Consider the following 14,118-nt stretch of genomic DNA (forward strand, 5'->3'; position numbering starts at 1 on the left):
CCAGCTCAGTACCACCAGTGCCTACTCCACGCACCAGGCTTCCAGTGCGTTTCCAGAGCCCTGTTCCTCCTCCACGCACTCTCCCTATGGTGCGTGTCTCCAGCTCAGTGCCTCCAGTTCCGGTACCACGCACCAGGCCTACTGTGCGCCTCAGCAGGTCAGAGTCGGCCGTCTGCCCAACGCCGCCTGCACTGCTCGTCTGTCCAGCGCCGTCTGAACTGCCTGCCTGCCCAGCGCCGTCTGAGCCATCCGTCTGCCCAGCGCCGTCTGAGCCATCCGTCTGCCCAGCGCCGTCTGAGCCATCCGTCTGCCCAGCGCCGTCTGAGCCATCCGTCTGCCCAGCGCCATCTGAGCCATCCGTCTGCCACGAGCCTTCAGAGCCGCCCGTCTGTCCCGAGCCATTAGAGCCGTCCGTCAGTCAGGAGCCGCTAGAGCCGTCCGTCAGTCAGGAGCTGCCAGAGACGCCAGCCAGTCAGGAGCTGCCAGAGACGCCAGCCAGTCAGGAGCTGCCAGAGACGCCAGCCAGTCAGGAGCTGCCAGATCCGCCAGCCAGTCAGGAGCTGCCAGATCCGCCAGCCAGTCAGGAGCTGCCAGAACTGCCCTCCAGTCATGAGCTGCCCTCCAGTCATGAGCTGCCCTCCAGTCATGAGCTGCCCTACAGTCATGAGCTGCCCTCCAGTCATGAGCTGCCCTCCAGTCATGAGCTGCCCTCCAGTCATGAGCTGCCCTCCAGTCATGAGCTGCCCTACAGTCATGAGCTGCCACTCAGTCATGAGCTGCCACTCAGTCCGGAGCTGCCACTCAGTCCGGAGCTGCCCCTTATCCTGGTGCTGCCCCTTATCCTGGTGCTGCCCCTTATCCTGGTGCTGCCCCTTATCCTGGTGCTGCCCCTCAGTCAACTGCTACCCCTCAGTCTGTTACTGCCTTTTGGAATAGCGGGATTGACATGGAGGGTGAATATTGGGAGGAGGCCACGGAAGCGGGGGTTGACTATGGTGGGGTGGGGACCACGACCAGCGCCAGAGCCGCCACCGTGGACAGACGCCCACCCAGACCCTCCCCTAGACTTTGTGCTGGTGCGCCCGGAGTTCGCACCTTAAGGGGGGGGTTCTGTCACGTTCCTGACCTGTTTTCCTTTGTTATGTATTTGTTTTAGTTGGTCAGGGCGTGAATTGGGTGGGTTGGTCTAGGTTTCTATTTCTATGTGGGGTTTTGTGTTCGGCCTGGTATGATTCTCAATCAGAGACAGGTGTGTATCGTTTGTCTCTGATTGAGAGTCATACTAAGGCAGCCAGGGTTTCACTGGTGGTTTGTGGGTGTTTGTTCCTGTGTCAGCGTTTGGGCCACACAGGACTGTTGCAGGTTAGTCACGTTTGTTGTTTTGTTAATTTGTAGTGTTTGTTGGTTTGCCATTAAATAATGAACACTTACCAATCCGCATCTTGGTCCGATCCATGCTCCTCCTCGTCTGAGGAGGAGAACGACATTGACAGCCGTTACAGACATAGAATAAAAATGACATGTGTTAAAGGAATTAAATGATTCCTCTATTGTACTCATTAATTAAAATCAATCTGTCTATTTATAAGAATTTGTAAGATACTTATTAACATAAAATAGACAGGATACAGTCTTATTAAAATTAGATAATAGTATTTATTCTCGGAGCACGCTACCATTTGACCATAAACAACAGTTTATATACAAGATATGACGTCATAGGTTACAGAATAAATCTCCTCCTCCTGATCAATATAAAACAGGTTCAAAAGTTAATTCCAACTTCCCAGCGCACACACATGACACACAATATAATCTATTCTCCTGAAGGCTCACTATAATTTATTACCACTTTAGCAGACAACTCAAGATAATGGAAGGCCTAAAAAGTTACTCACTGCCTTATCTAAACATCTCAGGGCTAAGTTGGGTAAGTTCAACCATAGTTTAACGACCCTTTTTGCTTACTTTATAACCCACAGCACAAATCTCTTTTCACTAGGCGTGCAGAGTTCAATTAGTTATAGTTTTATCTAAATCTAGAAATTGTTTTAGTTATTATTAACAAAATTCCTAACACGTGGTATACCTACCTTTATGAACACAGGATTAGCCCGCGTGTGAATCCAAAGGTCATATGAACTCCTTGGTTCTTTTTTATTCAGTACAGCAGTGTAGTATTGTAGCATCTCGAGCAGTGTAGCAGTAGCAGTGTTTCTAGAGCCACAGCCACCATCATTGTCCACGAAAAGCCACATAAAGACGGAGAACGCTTGCTTTGCAGTGACGTTGCAGCAAATCTACGCTCTGGATGCTGATATAATGTAACCTTTCTAACCATGCACTAAATCAAAATCAAATCAAATGGATTTATAAAGCCCTTCTTACATCAGCTGATATATCAAAGTGCTGTACAGAAACCCAGCCGAAAACTCCAAACAGCAAGCAATGCAGGTGTTGTAACGGCTGCTCTCCTCCTCTTCGTCTGAAGAGGAGAAGCATGGGTCGGACCAATACGCATCGAGGTATGCAGTCATAATGAATTATTTAAATGATAGACAAACACAAAACACTTGAGAATTTACAAAATAACAAACGCAGTCAACAGACCTGAACAAACAAACTTACATGACACGAAGAACGCACGAACAGGAAAATAGACTACACAAAAAACCGAACGAACAAACATACCGAAACAGTCCCGTGTGGCGCAACATACACAGACACGGAAGACAACCACCCACAAACAAACAATGTGACACCACCTACCTTAATATGATTCTCAATCAGAGGAGATGAAAACCACCTGCCTCTAATTGAGAACCATATCAGGTACCCATTAAACCAACATAGAAACACAAAACATAGACTGCCCACCCAAACTCACGTCCTGACCAACTAACACATACAAAACTAACAGAAAACAGGTCAGGAACGTGACAGGTGTAGAAGCACTACATGCGCTCAAACAACTTGGCTACAATGTAGCCACCTACTGATTTAATTGTTTGATACATTTACATTGTGAAATGTCTACCTGTACCATACACTTCTCTTAGCAAGGTTACCTTTCATTTCTCCCTGTTTGAGTCTCCCTCTGTCATTTCCCCAGACAACGATCCGCATAACCAGTGTTTTCATTCAGTTATTTGAATAGAGAGACTATCAAATGGCTATGCTAATATTTTCAATAGGCTATCTATATACTTATGAAAAATATTGGGATAGGGGGCAGCATTTTCACTTTTAGATGAATAGCGTGCCCAGAGTGAACTGCCTCCTACTCAGTCCCAGATGCTAATATATGCATATTATTATTAGTATTGGATAGAAAACACTCTGAAGTTTCTAAAACTGTTTGAATGATGTCTGTGCGTATAACAGAACTCATATGGCAGGCAGAAACCTGAGAAAAAATCCAAACAGGAAGTGGGAAATCTGAGGTTTGTAGTTTTTGAACTCAGCCCCTATCGAATTCACAGTGGGATATGGGTTATGTTGCACTTCCTAAGGCTTCCACTAGATGTCAATCGTTTTTAGAACGTTGTTTCAGGCTTCTCATGTGAAGGGGGCCGGATGAGAGCTGTTTGACTAAGGGGTCTGCCAGCAGCCTCGTTCTCATTGACGCGCATTTCACATGAGAGGTAGCTCTCGTTCCATAAGCTTTTCTACAGACAATGGAATTCTCCGGTTGGAACATTATTGAACATTTATGATAAAAACATCCTAAAGATTGATTCTATACTTAGCTTGACAAGTTACTTCGACCTGTAATATAACTTTTTGAACTTTTCGTCCAACTGGACCTGATCGCGCTTTTGGATTTGTTTACCAAACGCCCTAACAAAATAAGCTATTTTGACATAAATGGACATAAAAGATGGACATTATCGAACAAAACAAACATTTATTGTGGAACTGCGATTCCTGGGAGTGCATTCTGATGAAGATAATCAAAGGTAAGTGAATATTTATAATGCTATTGTGACTAATGTTGACTGCGCAACATGGCGGATATTTATTTTGGCTGGTTTGGGCTCTGAGCGCCGTTCTCAGATTATGCTTTTCCGATAATTTAAAAAAAAATCTGACACAGCGGTTGCATTATTAAGGAGAAGTGTATCTAAAGTTCCATGCATAACACTTGAATTTTCATCAACATTTATAATGAGTATTTCTGTGAATTCATGTGGCTCTCTGCAAAATCATAGCATGTTTTTGAACTACTGAACTTAAAAACTTCTTATGGCTGCAATCCCGTTAACGGGATGATATGACAACAGCCAGTGAAAGTGCAGGGCGCCAAATTCAAACAACATAAATCTCATAATTAAAATTTCTCACACATACATGTATGTATTTTATACCATTTCAAAGGTAATCTTGTTGTTAATCCCACCAAAGTGTCCGATTTCAAATAGGCTTTACAACGAAAGCACCACACACGATTATGTTAGGTCACCGCAAAATCACAGAAAAACACAGCCATTTTTCCAGCCTAAGACAGGAGTCACAAAAAGCAGAAATAGAGATAAAATTAATCACTAACCTTTGATGATCTTCATCAGATGACACTCATAGGACTTCATGTTATACAATACATATATGTTTTGTTCGATAAAGTTCATATTTATATCCAAAAACCTCAGTTTACATTGGCGCCATGTTCAGAAATGCCTCCAAAATATCCAGAGAAATTGCAGAGAGCCACGTCAAATAACATAAATACTCATCATAAACTTTGATGAAAGATACATGTTTTACATAGAATTAAAGATACACTTGTTCTTAATGCAACCGCTGTGTCAGATTTCAAAAAGCTTTACAGCAAAATCACACCATTCAATAATCTGAGAACATCGTTCAGCCACAAAAGAAAGCCACCTGCCAAATTGTGCAGTCAACAAAACTCATAAATAGTATTATAAATCTTCACTTACCTTTGCTGATCTACATCGGAATGCACTCCCAGGACTCCCACTTCCACAAGAAATGTTCATTTTGTTCGGTAATGTCCATCATTTGTCCAAATAGCATTTTTTTTTGCGTGTTTGGTAAACAAATCCAAAGTCAGGAAGCGCGTTCACTAAAGCAGACGAAATGTCAAAAAGTTCCGTAACAGTCAGTAGAAACATGACAAACGATGTATTGAATCAATCTTTAGAATGTTTTTAACATAAATCTTGAATAACGTTCCAACCGGAGAATACCATTGACTTCAGATGTGCGATGGAACAGAGCTCCCTCTCATGTGAACGCTCATGGTCAGAGCATGGTCAGGTCATGGTAGACCTGACTAATTCCTGTCCCCTTCGGCCCCACTTCACAGTAGAGGCATCAGACAAGGTTCTCCAGACTGTTGACCTCTAGTGGAGGCCGTAGGAAATGCAAACAGATCCATATCCCACTGTGTATTCAATAGGGGCTGGGTTGAAAATCGACCAACCTCAGATTTCCCACTTCCTGTTTGGATTTCTTCTCAGGTCTTTGCCTGCCATATGAGTTCTGTTATACTCACAGACATCATTCAAACAGTTTTAGAACCTTCAGAGTGTTTTCTATCCAATACTAATAATAATATGCATATATAAGCAACTGGGACTGAGGAGCAGGCAGTTTACTAAGAGCACCTCTGGGCACCTTTCATCCAAGCTACTCAATACTGCCCCTGCAGCCATAAGAAGATAACACACCAATGTAAAATGAGATTTTTGGATATAAATATGCACTTTATCGAACAAAGCATACATGTATTGTGTAACATGAAGTCCTATGAGTGTCATCTGATGAAGATCATCAAAGGTTAGTGATTAATTTTATCTCTATTTCTGCTTTTGTGACTCCTCTCTTTGGTGGAAAAAATGGCTGGGTTTTTCCGTGACTTGGTGGTGACCTAACATAATCGTTTGTGGAGCTTTCACTGTAAAGCCTTTTTGAAATCAGACACTGTGGCTGGATTAACGAGAATTGTATCTTTAAAATGGTGCCTAATACTTGTATGTTTGAGAAATTTGATTTATGAGATTTCTGTTGATTTGTATTTGGTGCCCTGCAATTTCATTGGCTGTTGGCGAGGGGTTCTGCTAGCGGAACGGGGTGCCGCTAGCAGGGCCCCAGTCCTAGACAGGTTAATCTTGTTTACACTGAGCTGCACTGAGGTCAGAACACAATCATGGTTACATTAAGACACAGTGGAGTCCGTGTGAGACATGGGTAGGAAAACGTAGGGATGGTATATGCTAGGGGTGTGCCGACATGGCCATACTCGTATTTGTAATCGTATCTGTAAATTGACAGTTGATAATCGGATCGGATGACAGTCGTGATCAAAAAAAACTAAACTGTTTGAATATTCTGAAGTCGATGTTTGTAAAATTCCTCCCTGTACATTCTCACTGCAATAAAGCTGCAGATTAGGAGCAGCGCGCGGAAGGGTGCTTGTGCGTGTCCTCAAGTCACTTAGTCAGAATGCTCATCAGCATTTCATATATTTTCCCTACCCTTGCCCCGCTTGTTAGATATTATACACATTGATAGCTTGATAGCAAACATCCTCACCATGTGATTTATCATAGTAGCAGGCAGCAGCAATCTAAACAGTGGAGGCTCCTCAGAGGAGGAAGGGGAGGACCATCCTTCTCAGTGAATAAAACTATACTAAATATATTCACGTCACCAAATTATTTATTTAAAAAAACTGTTTTGCAATGGTCTACAGTTGCCTCAACAGCACTCTGTAGGGTAGCACCATGGTGTAGCTGGAGGACAGCTAGCTTCTGTCCCTCTCTGGGTACATTGACTTCAATACAAAACGTAGGAGGCTCATGGTTCTCACCCCCTTCCAAAGACTTACACAGTAATTATTACAAGTTCCAACGGACATCCTCCAGCCTATTAGAGCTCTTGCAGCATGAACTGACATGTTGTCCACCCAATCAAAGGATCAGAGAATGAATCTAGTACTGAAGGCATAACCTATAGCTAGCCTGCAGTGCATAGCATGTGGTGAGTAGTTGACTCAAAGAGAGAGAAAGATAATAGTTGAACAGTTTTGAACAACTTAATTTCAACCAAAAAGGAGGAGAAGCAAGAGAGAAAAATAGTTATATATTTTTTTATTTAAATTTAACTTATCTTGGGAATGCAGCTCTCTAGTTTAGCCTGCTCAAACACCCGACTCAAACAGAGAGGGATGCTATGTTAGCTATCTGGCTATGGCTATCCAACATTGTAACTTTTCAAGTCAAGGTAAGCTTTTGGTTTTATTCATCTATTGCCACCAAGACCCGCCGGTGTAACTGCAAAATTGCTTGTTGACTGTACACTGTACCGCATGATTGTAGCAGGTTTACTAATGCGTTAGTTCTAGTAGTTCTCGTTGACTATGACGTGACAGAGGTGTACGGTATGTGTAGCGGTTAGCGGTCATGATATGAAGGTTTGGCTTGGAAAGGTTTTTCGCCTGGTCACAGACAGCTGGATCTTTTGTGCACTGAAGTCCACAATTAAATGGTAAAGGTGAGAGGAGGAGAGTGCGTAGATAGTTGCGAGAAGGAATTATATATACAATGAGCAAAGTGATCATTGTGTTTTTATGTGGCTGTTATGAAAGTGAAATGTGTTTGCGTGTGATCAGGGGTGCACCTACGTTATTGTAAACTTTTCTTCATAGGCTAGTTTGTAGCAACCTCATGATAGATGCCGTAAAAATTCTAGTATAATGTTGTTGCCTAAACCTATCGATGTTACATTGAGCTAGGTGAATGGAATGTGAATTACAGTCATCCAATATGCTGCCATGCTCATCCAAAAAAAAAAACTTAATCGGGATACCGACCACCACTGAATCTAAATGATCAGACCAAAAACATGAAAGGAAAACTGATAGGGTGAAATTATGAAGAAAGTGGCTGGAGAAATACAGCTTCACTCTATCCAATCAGAGAAGAAGGATCAACGTACAGCCCGCCCTTATTTTTACAGACAGCCAGTTGAGTTATACAGAAAATTGCCCATATCCGTTATGATACTCATTTTGTCTGACTACTCGGCACAATCCTAGTATATGCCACTGTACTCAAAATGTTACCTTTTTTACACTGATGTATTGAGAAGATTGAAATACTGCTAGTTTTACAGAAAACTACACTAGCAGTAGCCACCACAGCCATTTAGAATGGCAGTGTCAGGGCCCCCCGGGTGGCGCAGTGGTCTAGGGCACTGCATCGCAGCGCTAGCTGTGCCACCAGAGATTCTGGGTTCGCGCCCAGGCTCTGTCGCAGCCGGCCGCGACCGGGAGGTCCGTGGGGCGACGCACAATTGGCCTAACGTCTTCCGGGTTAGGGAGGGTTTGGTCGGTAGGGATATCCTTGTCTCATCGCGCACCAGTGGCTCCTGTTGCGGGCCGGGCACAGTGCGCGCTAACCTGGTAGCCAGGTGCACAGTGTTTCCTCCGACACATTGGTGCTGCTGGCTTCCGGGTTGGAGGCGTGCTGTGTTAAGAAGCAGTGCGGCTTGGTTGGGTTGTGTTTCGGAGGACGCATGGCTTTTGACCTTCGTCTCTCCCGAGCCCGTACGGGAGTTGTAGCGATGAGACAAGATAGTAATTACTCACAATTGGATACCACGAGATTGGGGAGAAAAAAGGGGGTTAAATAAAATAAATATAGAATGGCAGTGTCAGCCATTCAGCTCCTTTGTTGTTCAATGGCTTCTGTGGCTTCTGGTAGCTATCATGAGGATGAAAATGTAAGTTATTTGGAGTACAGTGGCATATCCCATCCCTGCATTGAGGTACGTTTTCTGACCAATATCTGCCCTGCCTTCACGGCGTCTTGATATAACCATTTTCACATTCTGACCTCAGTGTAGGCAGTGTAAACAAGCGTAGCTGTTGTCAGTATCTTCTGGCAAAGACAAACACTACAGTATCAATTCTCCATATTGCATACCTTCTTTGATATTCCTGAAACTCCCTCTTTGTGGAGACAACAAATTAGATTCTCATCTCATTCACCACAACTGTAAAAGGGGCAGTTTCTTAAGGCCAACCAGTAGGAACAGGTTTTGTGTTGAACAGACACAAAACAGATTCCAGATCAGCTACTTCTACCCTATATGCATTTCCCCACATGGCCCCCAAGCCTTAAAGCTGTTCCAGTGACAGTGTCTAACAATACTGGATGTGATTTCTGTATGAATAATACTCATAGCGTTGGTGACAAGTTATACTTTTACTTTTATTTCATACTTTTACAATGAATGTTTTAAAGGCTTTTTAGGTTGTTTCACAGGCTAATGGTTAACTAGGGCATGCCAATATTTAACCAAATGCCAGTTGAAAAAACAGGTGATGCTGCAGTTTTAAAAGCCTACTATAGTGTCTCTTGAATATGAAAGTGAAACTGTTTCTGATAAAACCATCTCTCCTCCTCTTTTCCATCAAGCTATGTTTCACATTCCTCTGGGCATCATAGAAGATAGTCAGATTGTCTTTCAACAGTCGTCTTCCAAAGGAATTCACACACCATTATGGTTCAGTAAGTCAATTTTCCTCTTTACATTCAGCACTAACTGACACATGATACAGATAAAGGAGGATCTGATCTGTGTATTGTTTGTTCAATTGATATCCAGACTTAAACAACAGAAAACTGATAATCATTTCAAAATTGATAGGCACAAGCGACACAATACTAATCTTTATCCACTAACAGGTATTTTGAACAATAAGATCAGTTCTTATTTCAATAATTGGTCAAAACTTCAGATTTGGTCTGCATTTGTAAATGCAGCCATTTTGTTGCAGATTAGTTTTTCTTAGGAGATCACCTGTCTGAAAACTCATGCATTGCTAATTTTTCACCCTTCATGGAGTTATCTTATTTAACACCACTATGCTTTCTGAATAAGTAAAATTGATGTGGTGTTTATAGGCTACTGGTACAGACAATAACATATAATGGGGTTTATGACACTAATTATATGGGTGTAAAATAGATGAGCAATTCACTTTCACGTTTCCTGTAGATCACATGGTCAAATAAAGGCAAGAGGGGAGGTGCATAGCTTATCTAAGAAGGATATGTCATTGTCAGAATGAAAGTGAAAGATGACTTGAAATATTTACACTGTCTGCACACTGGTTGTTATATTATACAGTAATATATGTATTTTATTGTCTGTTACATGATTAATACATATTTTTTTCCCTGTTCACTCCCCTTACATATCCACAATGGAACGCAGAGGTAATTATTTTAACAGGACACTGACCTACAACTTATTTAAATAATGTTTAAGGCCAGATCTTAGGTTGGGCTAATAGATGTCTGGGCAGTGATCTAAACCAAAACATTGCTACTTTTATTTTTAGGGTCTATACTTGACTTTTCTCTTTTTATCCATTACAAAACAGAGGTGCCAAGGTTGATGAGGTACTACACCATCACCACTGGCAAGACTATGGGTTCTCCTATCCAGTTTATGAGACAACTTGGAGGAGGCTTCACTGAAGTGATGTCACCAGAGCAGAGTGATGTCATCATGGCTTTCTGTCCCATCGTCTCTCGTGCTGGTACTGATATTGAGGCAGCACTGCAGCAGATTCCAGGTAGCCAACCCCCAAATTATCCTCCAAAACGATATTACTGTCTCTTCTATCTATTATATCTCCATATCAGAGTTGATCTAGATAGGACATGTATCAAGTGGCTAATGACATGAATAAATGCTTTGTTTGTCCCTCATTCTTTTGACAGATGGTAAACCTGTCATTCTGGTAGTACTGCATCACTTTTTTAACCCAGAGTGCACTGTACCTGACAGCAGCAGACTAGTGACCAGAAGTGATGTAATACTCACAGTGGACTGTCTCTTCCATGAGAGTAAGGGAGGACTACTGAACTGTCCTCGCAACAACGCAGCAGTTGGTAACATTGTGAACCTGCTGAACAGGAAGCCAAAGGTAGTTCACCCATGTTCTATGTGTATATCCGTCATTCATTCATGAATTGGACACACAAACCAGACTTAGCTGGTTAGCAATAACAATACATGCAAAAGGAGACATTTTAACTGAAGCATTTTATTAGACAGGGTCCAAGAGTGTAAATAATGTGTTTTCATTTAAATATGAGTATTTGTTATTTTTAATCAAAGTGTACTCAACTTATTTATTCAGTGTATTGAAATATTGTATTCATAGGTGATAGATGTTGTCGTGGACATCCCTGATCTCAGAAACAGGCCAGTATGTATATTTTCATTTTAGGAGTTGCCGCTTTACTCAACAGCTGACAAAATACCCAACAATTGTATACCACTATATGATGTCATCTTTTAGTCTGATACATATATCTTTAATACAAAGTTTATACAGATACCTTTTGTATATAATTTGCTAACTTTCTCTCTGCTGCAGCACACGTTTCTTGGAAGTAAGTACTATCTATAAATCATACATTAAAATGATATATATGTACAATATCTACATTCCCTTGTCATTTAAGAAAACTGCTATTGGGGGATCAATGTTGATGCCTGTTAGAAAAACAGACTTTAAACAGATGGAGGCAGTGTTTGACTTCAGTTGCAAAACCACATCCAGCACTTTCTCATTTCCAAAAACTATTATGAAGGAAGTGCCTCCTGTCTCGTTTCAAAGACATAGTTCATCTTGATAACTGGATTGCCTTATTACCAAATAAGCACAGTGGACTACTAGTGTATTCTTCCCCTTGAACTACTTTTGATGTAATACAATTAAAAATATAACGCATTATATCTAGATAGTGTGAATTATGTCTACATTTTCTTCATATTGTCTATGTCTCTATAGGCATGTCAGGGATGGTGAGATTCTTCATATTTGTTGTTGGCAATACCTTGGGTGCTCATGTGGATTTGACAAGACATCTCGTCATCAGAGGAGGCTGTACTGAAGGGATGTCACAAGAGGAGAGTGATATCATCATGGCTTTCTGTCCCATCGTCTCTCGTGCTGGGACTGATATTGAAGCAGCACTGCAGCAGATTCCTGGTAATTTAGTCAGGGCAGAATCAATCCATCCAAAATGAATCAGAAAATAGGCAAATAAAATGGTAATGAGGTGAAGTGTATTTTGTTTTCCTTTTGACAGCTGGTAAACCTGTAATTCTGGTAGTACTGCATCACACCTTCAACCCAGACTACACTGTACCTGACAGCAGCAGACTAGTGACCAGAGGTGATGTAATACTCACAGTGGACTGTCTCTTCCATGAGAGCCAGGGACTATTGGAGTGTCATCACAATGAAGCAGCAGTCAAAGAGATTCTGAAGAAGCTTAATATACATCCTGAGGTATTAACTCACCACTGCCATTTTTTGTTTCACTTTGTTAGTTAGTTATGTAAAGATAATGTTTTAATCTTGAATTCTTTGACAAACTGAATCTGGATCTGTCTGTATGGGTCTGCTCATGGTATGACAAACCAATGCAAATGACAAAATACATCAGCATTATACTGCATTATACCCTCTCAACCAATGTTCGTATTGGGATTTTTTTTAAAGCAGGGCCTATTTTTGTCATGATTTCTTCAGCTTTTGTATTGTTGGTCAAAGTCCTATTCAGAGGTCTACGTGTAGCTAGTAATGTAGTAAATATACAGTACAACCTCCATACTATTCTGAGGGTTCTGAAGCCAATGTGTCGTTTTCCGATTGTTTTAATTTCCAGATGGTGTCTTCCAGTATCCTTGATTGCACCAGGGCAGACAGGCGTTGTAAGTCCATCGTTAATTAAAACTAAATTCTACAACATTACACTATTTACAGTTGCTTATATACACATTATATTCTTAACTAATAACTATATAATCCATATATGTAGTTGTTGGTAATTATGACATGCTTTTATAGAGGTCATATTGTTTGCATTTCAGAAACATAGACTGTATTGTGATAATTGTACTTTACTGTAGCTAACTAACATACAGCTTTTATGTTTACTACTATCTTACAGGTTGCCCGAGACCACCATTTGCATTTGTTGGGCTCATTATTTTTCTTGTTCTTTTGTGTTTGGTGGTATTTTTGATTGTTTCTTTCTAGAAACAATGAGGTTTATCAAAATAACCTAATGGAAACAGAGCAAGTAGGTTCAAACAGAAATAAAGGAATAAACTGTAGAAATTACACAGACAACACAGATAAACTGACTTAATTATACATAAAAAATAATGAATAAAGCCTAATAAAGCACCTACTCTACCTACCTCTATCAGGATAGTGTATTAGTTAAAGATGGCATGATGCTCATGTAATATTGTCGGCCTACTCTGATTGTATATTCTGTGTTGTCACTTTATTCTGCTTTGACTGCCCTTCTTTTAAATATTAAAGTCATAGAATTTCAGTTGCTGTATGAGTGAGTCATTGATGAAGCACAAATAGTCATCATTACACTTTGACATTAAGAACATGAACCTGTGTTGGGGTAGGAGAGATAATGCGTTGTTAACCAATTGGGAAGGTGCTATTTACCAGTTGTGAAGTCGTAAATACCAGTTTGCACTTTCAAAAACGCTGATTGGCTAATGGCGAACAAGCTGCGTCAACCATAAACTAAAACTACAGCTATGCATAGACGCAGGAAGTAGGGGTGTTGGGTGTGCTGCCGCACCCCCTGAAAAAGAGAATCCAAAAGTATATATATATATTAACTCAGCAAAAAAAGAAACGTCCTCTCACTGTCAACTGCGTTTACTACAGCAAACTTAACATGTGTAAATATTTGTATGAACATAACAAGATTCAACAACTGGTAGTTGCGCGGTAAGAAATGAAAGGAAAAAAACACAGCTTAATCAAAACCATCTAACATCTACAGCGGAGCGCTTTCGACACACAAATTCCTTTCAACATACCCACTACTTTCCACATGCCCACTGCTTACATTTTGACACACCCACTCGCCCATATTCCAGTTTCCATATTGTTGCTGCAGCTTCCCATTGTCCCTTTCTCTGAGATCACTCACTCTTGACTGTAATGAAAAAAACGTCATCTGGCTTCCACCATAGAGGTACTATAACTTATGGCTACCACCTCTACCACATCCTTTAAACATCCAA

At 41.2% G+C, this 14,118-nt stretch overlaps 1 protein-coding gene across 1 annotated transcript; it reads left to right on the top strand.

Annotated features, from left to right (window-relative positions):
* Positions 1–10,421: 10,421 nt before the first annotated feature.
* LOC120024597 lies at positions 10,422–13,363 on the top strand. Its single transcript, XM_038968887.1, has 8 exons — positions 10,422–10,612; positions 10,761–10,966; positions 11,207–11,251; positions 11,423–11,438; positions 11,840–12,040; positions 12,141–12,343; positions 12,723–12,768; positions 13,008–13,363. Exons 1-8 carry the CDS (start codon positions 10,432–10,434, stop codon positions 13,094–13,096), a joined length of 987 nt encoding a protein of 328 aa, XP_038824815.1. The 5' UTR covers positions 10,422–10,431; the 3' UTR covers positions 13,097–13,363.
* Positions 13,364–14,118: the final 755 nt, after the last annotated feature.

This window comes from Salvelinus namaycush, chromosome 29, assembly GCF_016432855.1.
Source record: "Salvelinus namaycush isolate Seneca chromosome 29, SaNama_1.0, whole genome shotgun sequence".
NCBI classification, from domain to species: Eukaryota; Metazoa; Chordata; class Actinopteri; order Salmoniformes; family Salmonidae; genus Salvelinus; species Salvelinus namaycush.